The sequence below is a fragment of the Gallinula chloropus genome (genome assembly GCF_964237585.1).
Source record: "Gallinula chloropus genome assembly, chromosome: 22".
Taxonomy (NCBI): domain Eukaryota; kingdom Metazoa; phylum Chordata; class Aves; order Gruiformes; family Rallidae; genus Gallinula; species Gallinula chloropus.
Window position 1 is genome coordinate 6,902,383 of NC_140107.1, and position 21,328 is coordinate 6,923,710.

General features: G+C 50.9%; 2 protein-coding genes across 4 annotated transcripts; both read left to right on the top strand.

The window, feature by feature from the left end:
• The first annotated feature begins 1,571 nt into the window (after nucleotides 1-1,571).
• PABPC4 (poly(A) binding protein cytoplasmic 4) lies at nucleotides 1,572-16,565 on the top strand. 2 transcript variants are annotated; one of them, XM_084274323.1, is made up of 16 exons: nucleotides 1,572-1,704; nucleotides 2,465-2,688; nucleotides 9,001-9,194; nucleotides 9,512-9,627; nucleotides 10,105-10,244; nucleotides 10,516-10,610; nucleotides 11,206-11,343; nucleotides 11,908-12,003; nucleotides 12,490-12,762; nucleotides 13,631-13,718; nucleotides 13,887-14,006; nucleotides 14,549-14,676; nucleotides 15,276-15,369; nucleotides 15,477-15,607; nucleotides 15,696-15,795; nucleotides 16,231-16,565. In XM_084274323.1, exons 2-15 carry the CDS (start codon nucleotides 2,496-2,498, stop codon nucleotides 15,780-15,782), a joined length of 1,893 nt encoding a protein of 630 aa, XP_084130449.1. In that variant the 5' UTR covers nucleotides 1,572-1,704; nucleotides 2,465-2,495; the 3' UTR covers nucleotides 15,783-15,795; nucleotides 16,231-16,565. The 2 variants fall into 2 exon arrangements, with proteins under 2 accessions (XP_084130449.1, XP_084130450.1); XM_084274324.1 differs by lacking the exons at nucleotides 1,572-1,704; nucleotides 9,001-9,194 and having other exon boundaries at nucleotides 2,536-2,688.
• Nucleotides 16,566-17,207: 642 nt separating this feature from the next.
• Nucleotides 17,208-21,176, top strand: PPIE (peptidylprolyl isomerase E). Of its 2 annotated transcripts, XM_084274288.1 has the most exons (10): nucleotides 17,208-17,254; nucleotides 17,328-17,426; nucleotides 17,536-17,579; nucleotides 18,246-18,272; nucleotides 18,446-18,527; nucleotides 19,022-19,122; nucleotides 19,246-19,369; nucleotides 19,459-19,644; nucleotides 20,559-20,701; nucleotides 20,796-21,176. In XM_084274288.1, exons 1-10 carry the CDS (start codon nucleotides 17,224-17,226, stop codon nucleotides 20,862-20,864), a joined length of 906 nt encoding a protein of 301 aa, XP_084130414.1. In that variant the 5' UTR covers nucleotides 17,208-17,223; the 3' UTR covers nucleotides 20,865-21,176. The 2 variants fall into 2 exon arrangements, with proteins under 2 accessions (XP_084130414.1, XP_084130415.1); XM_084274289.1 differs by lacking the exon at nucleotides 17,536-17,579 and having other exon boundaries at nucleotides 17,219-17,254; nucleotides 18,246-18,527.
• The last annotated feature ends 152 nt before the right edge of the window (nucleotides 21,177-21,328 follow it).

Genomic DNA, 21,328 nt, shown 5'->3' on the forward strand with positions numbered 1-21,328 from the left:
GAAGGTGAGAATGCTTTTGTGTCTTTAGAAAATAGCCTGGGCTGAAAATACTGCAAAACACTGCAATTCCCTTTCCTATTGTTACCTTTTATTCTGCCACTCTCCATTATTACACCGTAAGGAAGGGATAGGTTTCACATCCCATTTCAATGATAACATTTGTTTCTCACTTTTAAAGCAAATTAAAGGTAAATTGACAAATGACAGCAGAGCAACTACCAGCCTCTGTAGACAATGTTAGTCCCCCTTAACAGGACATCCATGGTGCCTGAAGGTCACTGATGAATCACTGAATCCCACGCTGCTGTGTCCTCACGCTCTGCTGAAGATGCTGTAAATAGATAATTATGGGTCTCCCTGGAGCTGAATCTCATGAGTGTGAAGCTGCAGGACAGTGGAGGGGGGTGAATCCCTCTCTTGTTCCAGTGTCTTTCTTCTGCATTTAGAGTTGTCCAACCCTCACCCTGGGAAGAGGGACTGACAGTTTGCTTCCACGGGGAGATGTCAAAGACCCTTGGTCCTGCTCCAAGATGTCCCGTGATGTGATCTGGCGCAGTGCCGGGGCCACTGCTCACACTTATTCGAGGAAAAATTATGCTCTGAAGAGGAGGAGGGATCGCTGCGGGACAGCTCCAGCTATGGCTGCTCCTCATCTCACCACCTCCAAAAACACAGCTTGGAGCAGAGAGGAAAAAAATCATTCCAGTGGAATTATTTGCTCTCCCAGTACATCCCTCTACTCGTACTGCTTCTTGCCCCAGTCCCAGCTCTCTCCAAGAATGTCCCCTTGGCCCCTTGTGTTTTGTTATGAGGCTGAGCTGCCTCACGATACATCTTCCTGTGGAGGATGGAGAGGGAATGGCTCCAAAGCCTCCCTTCTGGGGGTGTTGCTGGTGGTGTATATCCCTGGCAGCTGCCCGCAGAGGATAATTTTGCCCTAAATCTGGCCCATTGTCCCTGTGCAGGGACAAGACTTTGGTGTTGCTCGAGCTGCTGTAGGACTGGTGTGTGGACTGAGCTGCCAGACTGCCCTGGGTGCCACCCAGGCACCATTTTGCATAGCGGCCACACAGCCTCATAGGGCCAGCGGAGTTGTGTGTATTTCTCATGTGTGTTGCTGGCTCGGGGAAGCCCGAGGTCCCTGAGAGGTGAGGGTGGCATGTTGTTGGGCAGGTCGAGGAAACCCGGGTCTTGCTGAGGCGCAGCGAGCGGCTGGGTCTGAAGGGAAGCGCCTGGCAGCATGGCACCAGTGCCCCTGCTGCGCCTCCTCCCCTGAGGGGCCAGAACAGCCCGGGGCATTCGTGATTCGTGACATAATGGAGGTCCTGCTTCTCCTGGGGCACTCCGGGAGGCTGGATCCAAGGCGACGACAGAGCAGTGCCAAGGAACCGCCATATCCCCGCCGTGGGTTGCCGCCCGCCCACCCCAAAATGGCGGGCGGGGGCGCCACGGCGGGAGGCGCGGGCGGACGCCCCGCCCCGAGCCCCCTCAGCCCGGACGGGCGGCGGTCCTCCTTCCCGCTGGGGTCGCTGCAGCAGCCGGCGGCGGCGAACCCGGGGGGGGGGGCGGGGGTCGCTCCCGGCCGGGCCTCGCCGCCGCCTCCTCCTCCTCTCCGCGGCACGGCGGCCCGCTCACGCCGCCGCGGCGGCTATAAAGGGCCGCCCGCCGCCCGCCGCCGCCTCTCCGTTCTCTGGGCCGCAACGCGTGAGTCGGTGTCGGGCCCAGCGCCCCCCCGGGCCGGGACCTCAGCGCCGCGAGGGGCGGGGAGGGGACACGGGGGAAGCAGCGAGGGGAGCCGGGCGAGCGCGGCTCAGGCCCGCTCCGCTCCCTCCTGTCAGCCCGGCGCTCAGCCGCGGCCGCGTGTTGCTTATCGCCCCGCCGGAGCCGGCCGGCTTTCAGCGTGTGCGGAGTACAAGCCTGGCAGAGAGGGTTTAGCTTTCAAAGGGACGGTTTTTATCAATCTACCCGGCGGATACGGTTATTTTTCCCCCCCTCCGGGGGCTTGTGGGTTGTTTTTGGTGGGTTTTTTGCCTCAGAAAGTCAAACGGCCTCCGCTGCGGACTCTTAGAGCGAAGTAAGGGACGTGGCTTTAGGGAGGCCCGAGGAGGGTTCCCCCCAACCCCCTTTCCACCCTTCACCAGGAGCTGCCGTATGAATTTTGGCTTCGTATCCGAGCCCCGCTCTCCTGGAGGCTTAACTTTGTTTCCTGCTGATTTTCAGGCCTCTCCTTCCCCCGCCTCCCCACCCGCTCTCTGTCCCGGGGCCTGGCGTGGTAGAGCAGCCGTTCCCCCCCCCTCTGGTCACCGGCCTCCTGCCAGCCCCCCTCTCCCGAGCTGTTTTCACAGGCCCCGGCTTAGTGAGGCTGTTAACTAAGATCTCGAGTTCCACCCCCCACCCCCTTCCCCACTTTTAAGTATTTACAAAAAGCTTAACTTAAAGAAACCCCAGCATAAACCCTTCTTAGTTCCCGGTGGGAGCGTGGTGCTGGGCGGAAGATGAACACGGCTGCCAGCAGTTACCCCATGGCGTCGCTGTACGTGGGTGACCTGCACCCCGATGTCACCGAGGCCATGCTCTACGAGAAGTTCAGCCCTGCTGGCCCCGTGCTCTCCATTCGTGTCTGCAGGGATATGATCACCCGCCGGTCCCTTGGGTATGCCTACGTCAACTTCCAGCAGCCAGCAGATGGTAAGTGACATTCGTGACCAGGTTGATGGTTTTTCCCCTTCGCTTCTATTCGCTTTTTCCCCACGAATCCATGGTGCTTGCCATGGAGCAGCCCTCCAAAACGTTACAGGGTAAGTAACTGCTTGCCAGTGACCAAAGCTGAAATACTTTTTACTGCTGATTGTCTATGAAACACTCAGCAAATGCACATCTTGATATCATCTATGATAGACAGACCTATCTCTCTTGCTGATATGAAACTCTGGAGGCTTGGGTTTGCTCCAGCTCTCATAGGAGAATAGTCTCCACTTTGTTCCCCTCCATTCTTGTGTAGGTTTGGACTGTTTGTGTGGGTCCTCGTGCAGTCAGTCCTAGCAGAAAAAGTTCAGAGTGGCCAGCTCTCTCTGAATGCTCTGTTTGACTGGCTGAGCCTCTGGCTGCCCACTCCCAATTTAATATTTGGGAGCAGGTTGCTGTGCCTGTGCAAGCAGCTGGCTGGGGCTTCCCAGTTTGGGAAGCAGCATTGTGATATTAATGGGAAAGGATGTGTTGTTCAGTGTGTAGGAAACCTGGTTGTCTTGCACACAGAAGCCAGATAGATTTGCTGTTGCCAGACTCTCTTATTATACTTTAGTTTGGCTCCTGCTCAAGTAGATATCCCAGAGCTGAAGCAGCAGTCGCATGTGGAAGATGGGACAGAAGAGGTCATTTTGGAACATGCCTTTTCTGGGAGAAAAATGGGTCAGGGCTTTCTGCCCTAGTTTTCAGAGCCTTTCCTTGTCGACTGGTGTACATTCATACTCTGTGCTGTGATTTAGCAGTGTCAATGTGATGGAAACACTCAAAAGATAGGTGAGAGTCAGCTTTTCCCTGTAATTCAGAATCATTTCACAGCAGCACAGGCTTCAAGTACACTGCCCTTTAGTCTGCAGTGGGGTAACCTGCTTGATGCTTTTACAGACAGCAGAAGGGGGGTCTGTTTGTTGTGCAGGGCAATATGTTGACTTCGAATCACAGGGTTTGTTGTGTAGAAACCAGAAACCTGATTGCACAATTGTGTTCCTGCAAGCCAGTAGGGCCTCTGGGATTGAGCTCTTGGCTGCAACAGATGGATTTTGCATAGTCAGTCATGGTTGTGTGCCATCCTCACTTCCATCCTCTCTCCCAGGTCAGAGGCCATTCTGCCTGTCCTTTCCTTGGGATGCTGACTGCTCTGACCCAGCACTTTCTCTTGCCAGGCTGATAAAAGGCTGTCTTTCACCCCAGTGCATCATTTCTCATTCGTGGAACTCTCAGAAGTGCTTTTTATGCAGGTTAAGCAATGTATTCATGTGTGTTTAAAATTATCAGTGAGAAAGGAAGAACCTGAGATCCTGTAGATGTGGTCCTCTCCTGCTGATGGACCTGTCTCCTCTGACTCCCTCTTACAAAACACACTGTGGTACGTTCATGTGCTGTACAAGCAAAGACACAGTTAGTTACCCAGGCTGGCCTGCCTTTGTCTAGGCAATCATCTCACTTCTGCAGGGTAAGAGGAGTAAAGACAAGCAGCAGAAATAAAGCCAGGAAGGAGCTCTGAGCTCGGGTTAGATAAATGTTGGAGATACGGGGTGCAAAAGTGTGGCTAAAGCTCTCTTAAAGTAGAGAAGACCTGTGTGATCCGTGAAGTTGAGATGTTTAAAAGGGAAGGGTGGCTAGTCACATGTGCTTGCTTTAGCAGAAAGAAGTTCTCCCCCTCATACAAATAGATAGACAGGTGGCCTTCCAATTTTTTATGGTAATAAATAGGCAGGAATTTAGAGGGAGGTTGCATCATTCTGGGCTCCTGGAGAGGCAGCAGACATTTTAGGAAGTCCCAGTACTTCAAGTGACACTTTGACAAAGTAAGTGGTGTCTTGTTACAGGTACGTCTTAGAAGGTCAAGTGATTCAAACCTAATCATTGAGCTGATATCTGTTAGGAGGGATATCCAAACTCCTCCTGCTCTCCTGAAGAGATCTCTTCTGAAATGCTCCTGACTTCTCTCTGGCAAACTGCTGCATGTGTTACTCTGCATAAGTGAAAACCAGCTGCTGAGCTAAACGTGGTGCAGTGGAACAGTAACTCTGGGAAGGTGGTTGTGTTGGTCTCTCCGAAACAAAGACCTGAATGTGAAGAGTAGAGTCAAGGGCAGAAGTGGGCTCTCCTCTTCAAGGTGGCAGTGCTCAGGACTCAGCAGGAGGGCTTTCTGAAAGAAGGAAGGGTCTGGGCTTTCCCCCAGGAGCCTGCAGTCAGGAATGCATTTTGGATTTCAATTTATATCTGTGAAAAGATGGGCAAGGGGTGTGTGTGTGTGTTCTGCAGCCGTGTGGGGGTCTGTTTTGATTCTGGGTGATAGTAGATGCTACAAAATACCCTGTGAAAGTAATCAGGGAGTTTTGTGCTCTGGAAACTTTTCTGGAAGTTACTGTGGACAGATGGTTAGTATGCCTGAAGTGGAAGCAGGTATAATACACAGTAGTTAGCGTTTCCCTGGTGCCTTTTGCAGAAGGATGAGATTTATATGTGAAGAAAATGTTCTAACTTCTTTGTGTGGTGAGAAAGTCCATACGACTGGAGAAAGACTGCAGAGCAAATCAGGTAGCCAGAACTCTTCCCCATTACATGGGGCCACTAGAGAGTCACAGCCTGAATGTGTTCTGTACTCAGGACTTTCTGTGTCCGAATTGATTCAAAACTTGCCCTTTTCTTCATGCTTTTGTTAGCTAATGGAGCGATGCTTGACCCTGGGAGGTGTTGCTTTCTGGACCTGCTTTGTCTAACTGTTAGTCTGCTGCAGGGAGGTTATTTTTAGTGAAAAGAAGATCTGTGGGTTTTGATTGCGGTTCTTTCTCAAAGCAACCAGTGAATGCTGAATACTGAATCTGTCATCCTGTGAAAGGCAGATTAAGGAAATGCTTCAAAGTTCTGGCTAGTTCAGGTTCAGCTGTAGTTGTTAATATTTATTCCCTTTGTGAAGAAGGGGAAAGCAAGCAAACTCATTGCATTTGAAAGAAAACCTGAGTTCCCTTGTTCATGTATCCCTTGTGGAATTTAATTGCATTCCAGGGCTTCATAACATTGACAACAGTTACGATGTGACAACTCAGATAACGAAGCAGAGAAGCTTTAATATGGCTATAGAGATAAGCTGTTCCAAAGTGCAGAGAAAACAGAATGTTTCCCAAGCCCAGAAAGAGCCCAGAGCTGGGATTAAGATAAGTGTCCCTGAAGAAAGGTGTTGAAGAGTGTATATATAAACTTCTTGTTTGTTCCTTAAAGAAAAGACCTGCATAAGAGAAATCAGAGAATCACTAAGGTTGGAAAAGACCTCCAAGATCATCCAGTTCAACCATCCCCCTCCCACATCTATCATTCACTAACCCGTGTCCCTGAGTACCTCATCCAGCCTTCCCTTGAACACCCTGAGGGACAGTGACTCCACCACCTCCCTGGGCAGCCCCTTCCAATGCCCAACTGCTCTTTTGGAGAATTTCTAATCTGAACCTCCCCTGGTGCAACTTGCAGCCATTCCCTCTTGTCCTGTTGCTGGTTATCTGCAAGAAGAGGCTGAGCCCCAGCTCCCCACAACCACCTTTCAGGGAGTTGGGAGAGAGCAATGAGGTCTCCCTGAGCCTCCTCCAGGCTGAACAGTCCCAGCTCCCTCAGCTGCTCCTCACCAGACTTGTGCTCCAGCCCCTTCCCCAGCTTTGTTGCCTTTCTCTGCAGGTATGAAGTTAAAAGGGAAGAGTGATCACTTACATATGCCTCACTGCCAACAGCATTTTGTTCTGACTTCAGTGATCAAGGGATTTAAGTGTTCTGCATGCAGCTGTTAAATTTGTGCTGCATGCTCTTGTTAGGTGTTTTTTGTTCAGTGATACAAGTGAGACCCAGGAGGTTTGCAGAACAGCCACCCTTGCAGAATAAAACTCCCTGTGCAGAGCTCGTGGGTGAATCTTGGGGTGTGCACGTGTTGTTATCTGTCTTTGCTGCTCAACCACAGTCGCTAATGCCAGCATTGTTATTAGCTCAGCATCAGGGAGCCTGCAAGGGAGATTAATTACCTCGAGGCCTGAGGCAAACTGCAAAGAGTGTTCATATGCTTTCCCTAACTAGAGGGCTATAGAAGAGGAGTGAAAAGGAAGCTTAAAAGGAGTTAAGAGCGTGTATAATACTATATATGAGTTGCAGTTGAGTCTGCTGGAAGGATGACAGGAACCAGTGGGAGAGGAACAGATACATAGGAACTGAAATGGCTGAAGCTTTGTGGTTTAAATAGAAGAAAATGAGAAGGTGTTTGCTCAGATTAAGGAAATGAATCAGATGTGCTCAGTCTGAGTCACTCACATAACTCGTGCTGATCCTTTGCAGGTTTTCTTAGGTCCCCATGTAATGTGATTGCATTTCCACCTGTGGGCACAGCAGACCTTCCTCCAACTGGGAATCCATCTATGGCTTTCTTCCACCCCTGCTCACAAGAAGTGTCTGAGTGAATCTCAAGCAGAGTATACTAATAGAGTGAAATACTAGCAAGCTATTGAAAGAGTAGTGCAATACTATCTGCTTAAGTATGTGCTTAGGAAGCCTGAAAGGGCTGGGAGTAAGTTCAGAACTAGTCTGTATCTCACGAGCTGCTGCAGAGCGTTTCACGGGCCCCTCTGGTTGCGTGCCACTGCTTCATCTGCTTGGCACCTTCCAGTAGGAGCCCTGTTTCTGCTGCAAATGGTATATACAACTAGGTTGTGTCCTTGCCAACACATGCTTCTGGAGGACCTCTCCCTGCTATAAATAAACACTGCCAAATTTGATGAGCTGGGCCAAGTTGCCTGCTGAAGTGCCTACTGGGAGTGGGCTGCAGGAAGAACCATAGTTGCATTTGGAGTAGCAGATGAGAAATCATTTTAGCATGGCAATTAATTGCATTTAACACCTTTGACTAAACAACACTAGTAGAGTTGTAGCAAGTAAAACTTTCCCCCTTAATTTTTTTCTGTTTATTTTTTGACTACTGAAGGAATTAATCCCTCAGTTTGTTTTCCAGCTGGGGGTATGTGTGAGGGACTAGTGACAGCACTGCTTCAATTTAAAAAGCAACAAGAAGAAAAACCACTTTCAAAGCATGTGAAAATACTCCATGAAACTTCCACACAGTAGCTGAAATTGGCTTTGAGGGTAGAGAGTACACAGGTGTCTTGTAGGCAATGTCTCACTGGAGTTACAAGAGATAGTTCCCTGAAATGTGGAGTAGTTACTTTGGTTGCACCAGCAGTTGTATGAAAGGAGAAGGTGTTTGAATTGGCATTTTCCTTGAATTTGCTGCTCAGCAGCAATATTGGATCTCTCATCAGCAAGTATCATGGGGTGAAGGTGGCCTAGAAGAATTGAGACTAATTTGGAGGACTTGCGTTCTGCCTTTGTGATGTTCCTTGATTTTAATGCCTGTTTCCCAGCTTCATGCTGGGAGTTAACGGTCTTGTCTCTTTCTCTGTGCTGGGAGTGTTTGCTGGCACAGAAGAGTCCCAGGCATCTCAGTTTTATGAACAAGATCCTAACGTGTGTATGTAATGATCCTTTTAATATATCAGTGGGTAGCAGAAATAGAATCATGGAGGGGATTTCAGTGCAGGTTAGAATGACAGTGCTGGGGCTTTGGAGTTTAGATGAACACTTCCCTGCTAATCAAACCAAACTTTTCTCCATGGTTTTACTTCTCTTGCTGTCACTTCAGATTGAGCAATTTCAGAATAACCTTTTCTTTTTTGTGACATCAGTTACATGGGCTGACTCATGGTCATCTTCCCAGCCAGCCATGTGTTTGTGCACATTCTCCCTGACCTGACAGGGAAATGATCCTTTTCTCTTAAGAAATGAATGCAGGCAGATGTGAGCTTCATGAAAAGCAAACAAACCAAACAGTCACTCTTGTAACTTCCCTTTTTGTTGCCCCCAGGGTTTCCTGCATTTCCTTTCCTTCTTTGGGTGCAGCAATTTTCCATTTTATAATAGTTAAGAATAGGACTAATAAATCCCAAGCATTTTGCCATTCATTTTGCTGTGGTTGTTAAAGCATTACTATCATGTAAACTTAAAATAGTCTATTAAACCTATTCTATACTTAGGCATATCTAGTGACTGCACTGCAAAGATTTCCCCTGAAACACTGAATTCCAAAGCCATTGGAATTGGTTGCCTGTGATATTAACCTGGATGTTTCCATGAGCCAAGTAAAATTCAGAGAAAGCTATCACCCACATGATGGAAACCTTTATTCTTTAACAAACCACAGAACTCTGTTCTTGACTTCTCTTGCAGCTGAGCGTGCTCTAGATACCATGAATTTTGATGTGATCAAAGGAAAACCCATTCGCATCATGTGGTCTCAGAGGGACCCCTCCTTGAGGAAGTCAGGGGTTGGGAATGTCTTCATTAAGAACCTGGACAAATCCATTGATAACAAGGCACTTTATGACACATTCTCAGCGTTTGGGAATATTTTGTCCTGCAAGGTGAGATGTGGTTACTTTGTCCGATTCCGTTATAGCGGTGACATGGTCAGACCTGTCCAGCGTAGGAAGAGAGAGGGACGCCTTTCACCAAGAGAGGAGTGGAGTCTTTCAAAGCCAGAGTTGACCAGAAAGTTAGGGATTGCTGCAGTTATGTCACAGTTAGCAATCAGGTGTGCAAGTCTGAAGTGCAGGTAACATCTTCCTAACGTTGACCCTTGGCAGTAACCGATTTTTGCCTGCTGGCCGTGTGTCTGAGCATGACAGAGGAGAAAATCTGTTCAGAGTGGTGATGTTTTGTTTCCCTTCTGCATGTCTAGGTGGTGTGTGATGAGAATGGCTCTAAGGGCTACGCATTTGTGCACTTTGAGACCCAGGATGCTGCAGATAGAGCCATCGAGAAGATGAACGGCATGCTGCTAAACGACCGCAAAGTGTGAGTGTCACAGCCAGAAGCAGCAACGAGCGCATGAACCGTGATGCATCTCGGTATTAACAGGGACACACAAGGCACTGGTTCTCCTGGCCCAAGCCTTGGCCTGCTACCTCTCTCCACTACAGGGCTGGTGAGTGACCCTGCCCAAGCCATGGCCTGCTACCCCTCCATTTCAGGGCTGGTGGGTGTCCCTAACCAAGCCTTGACTTGCTACTTTCCACTAGTGGGCTGGGGTGGGTGTCTGTGGCCAGTAACTCTCCACTGCAGAGCTGGGTGGGCATCCTTATCCACCTCACCATAAGACAGGTGATTTTTCTGGTTGACCTGCAGCCAGTTTGTCCTTCCCCTGTCACCCTTTCTTGTCCCTGTTCACAGCTCCTACTACACACTCATTTTTTTTTGCCTCACTGCAAATCACACATTGCTTTTCTGCTCTTGAAAACAAGCTGCTTATTGGGATTTTTATTCTTTCCATAGGTTTGTTGGGAGATTCAAGTCTCGTAAGGAGCGGGAGGCTGAGTTAGGAGCCAAGGCAAAGGAATTCACCAATGTTTATATTAAAAACTTTGGGGATGACATGGATGATGAAAGACTAAAGGAACTCTTCAGCAAATACGGTAAATACAGCAACACTTGTAATCAGGCTGTGAATTTCATGACCCGTGGTGGTTTAACAGTGCTGCTACCATCTGTGTAGCTCTATGTGGATCATTTTAAAGCTGAGGAATACAAATAGTTGAGGTGTGAGTAGTAGTTGTGCCAAGTGTTGGAGAGGAAGCAGAGGCTGGCTGACAGATGAGAGAGGGAGAAGGCTGGGGCTACTGTGTAGAACTTAATAGTCTTGAAATATTTTTATGGTTCTTTACTAACCCCATTCCTTGGTAACAGGTAAAACTCTGAGTGTTAAAGTGATGACAGACCCCACTGGAAAATCCAAAGGCTTTGGCTTCGTGAGCTTTGAAAAGCATGAAGATGCTAACAAGGTATGACTCTCTTATGCTGCTTAGGCATATCTTCAGAGGACAAAAACTTAACTTGCTTTATCATAGGAGCTTGTTAAAATGGGAGAATACTGCCTCAGCCATAACCTCTTCTAGATGTGGGCACTTAAAACCCTGTGCACCTTACTAGCTTCATGTTTAAGGGTAACTCAGCATTTCTCCAGATAAGACCCACACAGAACACAGTGGTATAATCAAGAACAATAATGCTGGACAAATACTACAGTACAGGGCTTCAGGAGGAAGAAGACTTCCAGAGTGACAACACTGCTTGGAAATGGTCTTGTTTAAGCAGAATGCTTGTTTAAAATTGGCCTTAATTGCAAGAAGGATTGGGGATAAACACACGTGTTGCTGCTAGTCCAACATTTACAGAGGTGTGGTCAGGATGGTCTGTCCTGATAACTTCAGTTTGTCTTTAATGAGCCTGTTACACAGAGGCTGTGCAAAGGTAGCGTGGCACCCTCGGTTTATTGGCTGCCAGGCAGGGATAGAGTGTGAGCTTTGGACAGTCCAGTTCTTAACAGGATCAGGTGCTGCCTTGTTTCAGCAGATGACAGTTTTCCCCTCCATCCAGGCAGTAGAAGAAATGAATGGGAAGGATATCAATGGGAAGATGGTGTTTGTAGGCCGAGCGCAGAAGAAGGTCGAGCGGCAGGCAGAGCTGAAGAGGAAGTTTGAACAGCTGAAACAAGAGAGACTCAGCCGGTACCAGGTGAATGATCCATTTCTGAATTCAAACACTGGTCTGTCAGTTTACTGGCAGGACTTGAAAGGAGTTGACAGTGTCATTGTCCTGTGAGAGATCCCCGGAGTAAAGGCAACTCCATGGTGCCTGGGGGCAGCGGGGGTGAGTCTTGGCAGTGAAAAGTCGAAGGAGACATGAGCAAAGTCATCGAGTCTCCTTGACTTTAAAACAGGAATACCTAGAAGGATGAAAAGAGGCAGCATGACTCCTGTTGTCTTACTAATTTATGGCAAAACTGGGTGACAGCAGAGATGGCATCTGAATCTTTCCCGCTCCTTGTGGTACAGTGCTGGACTGGGGACACGTGATGCGAGAGCGAAGCGAAGGAAATCCAGACGAGATCCCTGCACCACAGTGGGACTTGTCTCTACACCTTTGCAACACCTATCACCTTTGTGTGGTACAACAGGAACATTATGCTAAATTAAGAGTTTTCAGGCAACTCACAGCTCTGGCAGATGGATGCTAACAGTTGATGTGCTCGAGATTTTTCTTGGATGTTATGAATGTCTTGCTGTTTCTCCCTTCTAGGGTGTTAACCTATACATTAAAAACCTAGATGACACTATAGATGATGAAAAACTGAGGAAGGAGTTCTCACCCTTTGGGTCAATAACGAGTGCCAAGGTACTGTGGGGTTTAAGGGTAGTGGGGTTTTTAAAGCTTGAAGAAGAAACCGTTGAGGACATGAGATTGGAAGGGTAGTTTTTATATTCCCTGTGTCACTGTGGTTCTGAACATCCAGACTAGTAAATACACAGACTTCTTGAGGTCTTGGTGGGGTTTTACTGAAAACTGGCTTAATTTCCTTGTCAAGAGGGGGCAGGAAGTAGCAAACATGCTTGTTTGAGGTGACTGGCGTTTCCTTACACGCGTTCAGGGGCTGCACCAAATCTTTCCCATTCCTTACTGTGCAGTGTGGGCCTGGGGACACATGGTGCTTACAGAATAGCAGAGTGAATCCAGGCAGGTGACTTCCATTCAGCGAGTACCTGTCTCTACACCTCTGCAACAGTTCACTCCTACCTGCCTGAAAAATAATACAGGGCAAAAATAAAACCTTGGGCAAGGTTCTTGTAAGGGTACTCTACTAGCAATTGATCTTTACTGCAGGTGATGCTGGAAGATGGACGGAGCAAAGGGTTTGGCTTTGTCTGCTTTTCCTCTCCAGAGGAAGCTACAAAAGCTGTGACAGAGATGAACGGGCGAATTGTGGGCTCAAAGCCCTTGTACGTTGCGCTTGCACAGAGGAAAGAGGAGCGGAAGGCCCATCTAACAAACCAGTACATGCAGCGCATCGCTGGGATGAGAGCCTTGCCTGCCAACACGATCATTAATCAGTTCCAGCCTGCTGCTGGGGGATATTTCATGCCTGCTGTGCCCCAGGTAAGCTGAGCTGGTGTGGTTTTTCGATCTCTCCTGCAGCTTTGATGGTTCAGCTGCAGGAGTCTTGTTAAGCCTTTCTTAAACCTGTAAGCAAATCACTCCTAATGAGAGGCGCAGTCAGTGGAGTTAATTTTGAGGCTTCTCAGCTGCCTCTTTCCCTGACCTGAATTCAGTGTTGGGTCCTGGCAGCAGTGTGTGTTCCTTAGATGTTGCAGTGTGTGCTGGTGGCTCAGGCAGCCAACCCTGTCCTGGGCTGCATCAAGAACAGTGTGGCCAGCAGGTTGAGGGAGGGGATTTTGCCCCTCTGCTCCACTCTTGTGAGACCCCAGCTGCAGTGCTATGTCCAGCTCTGGGATTCTCAGTACAGGAAAGACATGGAGCTGTTGGAATGAGTCCAGAGGAGGACACAAAGATGATCAGATTGCTGGAGCACCTCTCCTCTGAAGCCAGGCTTAGAGAGTTGGGCTGGTTCAGTCTGGAGAAGTGAAGGCTCTGGGGAGACCTAATCTCAGCCTACTGATAATTAAAGAGGTCCTACAGGGAAGTGGGAGAGGGGCTGGTCACCAGGGAGTGTGCTGGCAGGACAAGGGGTGATGGCTTCAAACTGACAGAGGGCAGGGTTAAGTTAGACTTCAGGAAGAAATTCTTCACTCCGAGGGTGGTGAGTCCCTGGCACAGGGTGCACAGATAGGGTGTGGAAGCTCCATCCCTGGAGGTGTTCAAGACAGGGTTGGATGGGCAGCCTGGTGTGGTGAGAGTATCCCTGCCCATGGCAGGGGATTGGAACTGGATGATCTTTGAGGTCCCTTCCAACCCAAACCAGTCTGGGATTCAGTGTTGCCTCTGAGCTTGTCTGATCTTTCTTCAGGCTCAGAGCAGACCTACTTACTATGCACCTAATCAGATGACGCAGATGAGACCCAACCCACGCTGGCAGCAAGGGGGAAGACCTCAAGGTGAGCATGCTAGAAACAGCATTTGGGTTGTGTGACCCTCTAGTCTGTACTTTCCAGCAAGAGCCAAGCATACTTTCCTTTCTGTGCACAATCCCAACCTCCTTTCAGTAGCTGCCTGACTGGCCAGTCAGTTCTGTTTTGAGGATTTCCCCTCACTTCTTCCATTAGGCTTCCAGGGAATGCCAAATGCCATGCGCCAGTCCGGACCACGGCCAGCGCTGCGCCATCTGACCCCTGCCGGCAACGCTCCAGCCTCTCGTGGCCTCCCTGCTGCTGCCCAGCGAGTTGGTAAGGAGTCTGCATCCCTGGCTCTTCCCCTTGTCTGAGAAGGAGTAGGATGCTAGTGAGACATGACTCTGCTCCCAAAGGCCACCCAGAGCAAGGGGCAGACACAGCACTTTGATCTTCCCCGGTCCTCGCTGTCCAGTGCGGGTCTGGGGATAGTTGGTGCTACAGCACAGCAGTGGAAATCCAGATGGGTTACTTTCCACTGGTTTGGAACTCATCTCTACACCTCTGCCACATACACCATGCAAGATTAACTAAAATAAAGGTTCTGTAGGTCATGGATGTTGTTTTCAGAGTAGAGCATCCAAATTCATTTTATTCAGTGACTGGCTAGAAAGTACCCAAAATGCAGGATGAGGAATGCATCCTGTGTTTGGGGAGAGCAGCCCATTCCTGAGGCACTGGGCACATTGCAGACACCGGTTTTTAAAGCAGTATTACACTGTGTGGGGACATAGCCTGAATTCAGCAGTTGATACCAGACACCCGACTTGCTTGTGTGTTGCTGCAGGAGTCTGTAGTTCCGTTCTCTCCCTTGGCAGGCGTTGGCACCGCAGCGCAGAGTTTAGCCCCTCGGCCGCCTGTAGCTGCCCCTGCTCCCAGAGCTGTTCCTCCTTACAAATACGCCTCCAGCGTCCGCAGCCCCCACCCAGCCGTACAGCCTCTGCAGGTAACACAGGGCAGGGGGGGCAGGTCTTACACACCACTCAGTGTTTGTACAGAACCTTCAACCTACTTCTAGAACCCAGACCAGCATCATACTTTTGAATTCAAACCCCAGCAGTTTCACCTTTGCCAGGGACAGCTTTGTTGCTTTATCGGTCTTGTACTTGCAAACCCTTTTCTACCCGGCTTTGCTGCAAGGTTATTTTTCTTGTTCTTTCCTGTTTTGCAACCATTCCTTCTCTCACCTCTGCCAAATCCTCACTGGGGGTATCACTGAAGGCATGTTTTGCTTCTCCCTTGAACCTCTGCACTGTACAAAGATCAGGCATGAATGTTGCTCTCCAAAGAGATAATCAAACATTATCTCAATGCTTGATCCAGCTTTTGTGAGATATTTACAGTGCCTGTGTATGATATTAGGGGGGTTGAGTCCAGGACTTGGAGGGAGCCTGTTTGTGAATGAAGGGCGCCTGAGCTGTCCTCTTCTGAAACTTCAGTCTGCTGTAGGCTTGACAAAGTGTGTTTTGGGAGGAGGGAGTATTGCATTGTCTCTAAATACAAAATTGTATCGGTTTCACAACCCTCTTGTCTGCCCTTCTATAGGCACCACAGCCTGCAGTACACGTGCAGGGACAGGAACCGCTGACAGCTTCTATGCTGGCTGCTGCCCCTCCCCAGGAGCAGAAACAGATGCTGGGTAAGTGAAACTCCAGTTTCCTTTGGAAACCCCCTAAGGTCTCAAAGATGACTTTTAATTGAAACTCCACTGTCTGAACCCTTTCTTTCTCTTTTTCCCTTGCCCAGGAGAACGTTTGTTCCCTCTCATTCAAGCTATGCACTCCAGCCTTGCAGGGAAGATCACAGGAATGCTGCTAGAGATTGACAACTCGGAGCTGCTGCACATGCTAGAGTCTCCAGAGTCCCTCCGGTCAAAGGTAAACCAGCCTGTTCCTTTAGGGAGGGGTGATCTGTGGGAGGTTTGGTCCAGAGAGCAGGTCTCACCAGGTGATTTGTCTCCCTGAGGTGGAGGAGGCCGTTGCAGTGTTGCAGGCTCACCAAGCCAAGAAAGAAGCTGCCCAGAAGGTGGGCGTAGTTGCTGCTACCTCTTAAACCAGGAAGACTGGTGAGTGTTTCTCTGAAGTATTGAGTCTTGGGAATCTGCTAATCTGGGGAAACAAAATGGGACACACATGATGTTCTAGTGAGTTTTAAATGGGCTGTTCATGCCTGTTCCTTACCCTGCCTGTGGTGTGTAGTGACGTGCTGGTGGCAGGAATGTCACTTCACTGTTAGGTCCATGGCAAATGGCATCTCCTGTGTTTGGAGCTGGCTCTTGGTTAACATCTGCAGAAAGCTTTTCATTCCTGGAGTGCCTTGTGTTGCTCTTAATGATCCACTTTTCCCTGGGATGTCTGGAATTGCCATCTTCAGCACTACTTGTGAAGCTGTTACTGTCAGATGTCACAACAAAATGTGTCCTTTTGGTTTATAACACTGGAAAGGAAGTCCAGCAGCCTGGAGTGAGGTGTGGGTAACGTGTTGTCTTCACATCCTACAGGAAAAGAAGCCAAATAGCCCCTTCCTAGACATCGGCTCCAGATGTTTGAAGACTTCACTGTCCTGCAGATATGCCGTGCGCCATATCACATAGTTCTATTGCATTTTGTAAATTAATCTTTAAGATCTTATTTAAAAAGCTGACTCAGCTCTAGTTTTCCAAAACCAGAATTGGGCTTGCAAGCTTTTCCTCTGTGGTCAGACCAGAGCTGCCCTTTGGGTCTTCTGAGGCCACTGAGGATCTTAGGTTCAAAGTATTTTGTGGTTTTGGTTTTAACTGAACCATCCAGTTTGGAAAGTCTGGAAAGCATTTATCAATAAAGGAATTTAAAACTCTATCTGTGTCACTATTTTCTTGAGATCTGACTAGTAAAAGTACTGTGCCTTAAAGATAACCTGGCAGGCATTTGCCAGGAGATTGATACGTTAAATTGTGATGGAATGGGATTATTCAGCTCTATCTCCTGCCCGTGGCTGTTTGAGTGGCTGTGTTGGAGCCGTGCTGTGGCTGATGCCTTGATGGGGTGATGAGCACTGGGGTCCTGGAGCTATTCTGTCAAGTGAGGGGTGGAAGGGCTTTGCCTTCCTCTTCTCTGCAGGTGCAGAGCAGCTTTGCAGTGCTGGGTGTTACAGTAGGGGCCTGACCAGGGCAGAGCAGAGGCCACGCATCCCCTCCTTTGACCTGTACCCCAACATCCCCTTGGCCTCCTTGCCCCCTGTTGCTGCGTGTTCAGCTGCTCTGAGCATGGGGGCTTCATGCTCCGACCTCGGGGGTGAGAAATGACACGTGAGCCCTTCTGGCTGATCCTTTCCTGGCTCCAGGCTGCCTGTCCTGCCCCCGGCCAGCACCCGCCCTCTGTCACCCAGGGGCCTGGTGCGTCAGGGCCCGCTTCACCTCCCGCTCTCCCCGCCGGGTGGGCGGAGCCACGGGGGTCAGATGGGGTGGGGGCAGCGTGGGGCGGAGCCGCCGCGCTGTTCCGGGCGCCCGGGCAAGATGGCGGCCACCAAGCGGGTGCTGTACGTAGGTGAGTGCCGGGCCCCGGGGCCGCTGCGGTCGGGGCCGCGCTCCGCAGGCCCTGACCCCTGTCCGCCCCGCAGGCGGGCTGGCGGAGGAGGTGGACGAGAAGGTGCTGCACGCCGCCTTCATCCCGTTCGGCGACATCACCGACATCCAGATCCCGCTGGACTACGAGACGGGTGCGTGCGGCGGGCGGGAGCGGGCGGAGGCGGAGCGAGCGGGGCGGGACGGGCCCGGCCGCCGCCGGCGCCCCGCGGGAGCGCTGCCCGTGACCGCTTCTCTCTCCAGAAAAGCACCGGGGGTTCGCTTTCATCGAGTTCGAGCTGGCGGAGGTGAGAAAGCAGCGGGCGCCAGGCCGGGCCCTCCGGCTGGGAGCTGCGGGGCGAGGCCGGGCCCGGGGCCACGGGGCCTCTGTCCGCTCGGCCCGAAGGCCTGCAGGCCCCGGGGCTCGGCCGCAGCGGGTGGGCCGCGTGTGTTCCCGTGTGTCCCCCCACGTGTTCCGGGTATCTCATGTACTCCGGGTGTCCCTGTGTCTTCCCCGTTCTATCGCCTGTCCCGGGCCTCACGCCTGAGGGGGAATCACAGCATTGCCTTGGCTGGAAGAGACCCTTTAGAGCCTCAGGTCTAATCGTCACCCTGACCTGCCAGCCACCACTAACCCACATCCTGCAGCACCACATCTACCCGGCTTTTCAGTGCCTCCAGGCAAGCCGGTTCAGTGGGGCTGAACTCTCCTGCTCTCTCAGAGCAGTAAAGCACTGCACAGCAGGGGTGTTTACTAGTTGCTGGGAAGCAAGCCCCAGACACTGGTTTGGGTACAGCTCCTACAATGCCCTTCGGTCCTTACAGCCCTGGGGAAAAGGGGGTTTAGAACAACAACCCTTTGGTAGGCTTTGTTAGCAGCCAAATGCTGGGGCCTGTGTATGCTGAGCCCCGTTTTTTGAGGCTGAGTGAGGAGAAACGATCATAACAATTTGCTCTTGCTTTCTCTTTGGCAGGATGCAGCAGCAGCTATTGACAACATGGTATGGACCTGCTTCCCATGGAGACAAGTGGCTTTACCATCTTCCCTGTGCGCTGCAGGCTACCTAGAGACAGCAAGCTCTGTTCTCCTCTGACCTCTGTGGGGATCCAGGGGGGCACAGTGATGTTTTTTTACCTTTTGGTGGGTTTTGTTGTGCTTTTTCCCCCTCTGCAGAACGAGTCTGAGCTCTTTGGCAGGACAATTCGCGTGAACTTGGCCAAACCAATGCGAATCAAGGAAGGATCATCCAGGCCTGGTGAGTTGGTGCCTGGAGGGATGAGCGTCCCCGTGGATGTTCAGAGCTTCGTGCATTGGTCTTTCTGCTCTTCCAGACCCCGATGCAGAGACCTCTGCTTCCTTCTCAGGGTCTCAAGTCTCTGAGCAGCATCCTAATCACCAAATAGTATCATAACCAAAAATACTCCCTAGTTGCTTGGATGGAAATGCTCTTGGCTGCATTTCTAATTACCCTTGTGCCCTCTGGCAAGGCAAAATTACCCACACATCTGGCCACTTCTGTAAAAGCAGTTGCCCTGTGTGGGGGGCAATGTGCTTGCCCTGCCTGGGGATGTGTGGCACCTCTGGGAGGAAGTGGAGATGACTTTGTGGACTGTTTCCTTGCATCCTGGAGCAGGCTGCTGCCACACCTCGGGTGCCGTGCTGCGCCCTGACCTGCGCAGCTGCAGGTGTGTTCACCTGTGGCCCTTCGGTTCGGTTCCTCTGCTCTGACCTTTCCTTTCCCCATCGCAGTCTGGTCAGATGATGACTGGCTGAAGAAGTTTTCAGGGAAGACTCTGGAGGAGAACACAGAAGAGGCAGGAGCAGAGGCGCCCAAACCAGAGGCGCAGGAGGTAGGAACAGCAGCCGGAGCCGTTGGTATCCCTGCTGCCCTGGAGGCTGAGGGTGCAGGCTCAGCTGTGTCTGGAGGCAGAGCAGAGGAATGTCATCTCAACATGCCTTTTCCTTCTGCTCAGGGTGAGCCTCCTGCCAAGAAATCCCGGGCCAACCCTCAGGTTTACATGGACATCAAGATCGGGAACAAGCCGGCGGGGCGGCTGCAGATCCTCCTGCGCTCAGACGTGGTGCCCATGACCGTAGGTGAGGAGAGGGAGAGGATCATCCTCGCCACCGTGGTGGCTTCCAGCTGCAACACAGCTTTCACCTCTCTCCCCCTTGCCCCCAAACAGAGAATTTCCGCTGCCTCTGCACCCACGAGAAAGGCTTTGGCTTCAAAGGGAGCAGCTTCCATCGCATCATCCCCCAGTTCATGTGCCAGGGCGGCGACTTCACCAACCACAACGGCACCGGAGGCAAATCCATCTATGGGAAGAAGTTCGATGATGAAAACTTCATTCTCAAACACACGGGGCCAGGTAGAGCCACCTTCCCACTGGGGCTGGAGAGGCTCAACATCAAAAGATCATCCAAGAGCTGCTCAGCATCATCACGTGGGCTGTTTGGCCTGGGCTGTGCTGATAGTAGCTGCCTTGAGTTATAATCTGCATTATCCAAACGCTTCTGCTGTGGGGTTAATCTGCCACGGTCAGACTGTGGTGTATCACTGATGTTTGACACGTGGAAACATGTTGTTCTCTTTTCCATCCACGTGCTGTTAATTTCCTGTATTGTAGGATGGAGAAAGCATTTTAAAGCCACTTTCCTGGTGGATTTTTAAAGGAGGAAAGTCACGGTACAGACAGAGAATCAACAGGGGACTATACAGACAGGAGAATCAACTTTCTAAAAGGGTAGACAATGGCAGGAGAAGGGGGATGGGTTAAAGCTAAAGGAAGGAAGGTTTAGATTAGATACTAGGGGGGAAGTTTTTTACAGAGAGTGGTAAGGTGCTGGAAGGGGCTGCCCAGATTGGGGTGGGTGCCCCATTCCGGGGGGGTGTTCAAGGCCAGGTTGGATGGGGCCCTGGGCAACCTTGTGTAGCTCCAGGCCTGGAGGTTGGTGTCCCTGCCTGTGGCAGGGGGTTGGAGCTCTGGGACCCTTGGGGTCCCTTCCAACCCAGACCAGTCTGGGATTCTGTGATTCTATGACAGAGATTCGTGCAATTAAAAATAGATGAGCAGCCCCTACCCCTGTCTGTCCTTCACGTTTGAGATTGCTTCTCTCTCAGTGTAACTGGTTTCCAGCAGTTTCTCTGGAGTTTTAACATTTGGAGGCTCTCCTAAAACTGGTGGTCTTTTAGAGCATGGGAATGGGTTTGGGTCAAAGTAGCCGCTCTTGTGCTGGCGCTCATCGCTCCCTCCGCCCGTAACACGCTGCTTGTTCATCACAGGGCTGTTGTCGATGGCAAACTCTGGCCCAAACACCAACGGCTCCCAGTTCTTCATCACCTGTGAGAAAACAGACTGGCTGGACGGGAAGCACGTGGTGTTTGGTGAGGTGACAGAGGGCATGGACGTGGTGCGACAGATCGAGGTAGGTGCTGCCGGCGGGACGGTCAGGGCAGAGCCTGCCTCCCTCCCACCCTTGGCCTTGGCACTTTTTAATTCCTGCTGCTCTTTTCCCAAAGGCTCAGGGCACCAAAGATGGGAAACCGAAGCAGAAGGTGATTATCTCAGACTGTGGGGAGTGCCCCTGAGCTCAGCCCCTGGGAGGGTGCTGGATGTGAGGGGTGAGCTTGGACAAGAGGGGACGAGGACCGATGGGTTGGGACAGTGCCCTGACGCCCCAGCAGTGCCCTGCTCCCACGGCTTCTGTCCACATCTTCCTACAAAGCTTGGTGTGAACGTGCCTGCAGGCAGTGCTGCAGGGAGTGGGGAGGTTCCAGCCCTCCTGAGGATAAATCGCACTTCAGCCTGCGCCGTCCTCGCTGCCCCAAGCAGGGCAAGGCTGGTTCTGCTGCTGGATTTGGGAGAGGCTTTGTATTTGCTAAAAATAAAACCTAGTTTTAAAAATACTGAGGACCTACCCCCTGGCTGTTGAATTATCACTGGGTGAGGTGCCTGGGCCAGGGCAAGAAAAAGCAGCTGAATGTCTCACACAGACTTTTCCAGCAGCTGGATCTGGCTGAGGTGTGTTGGTCCCATCCTGGCTCTGTCCTGT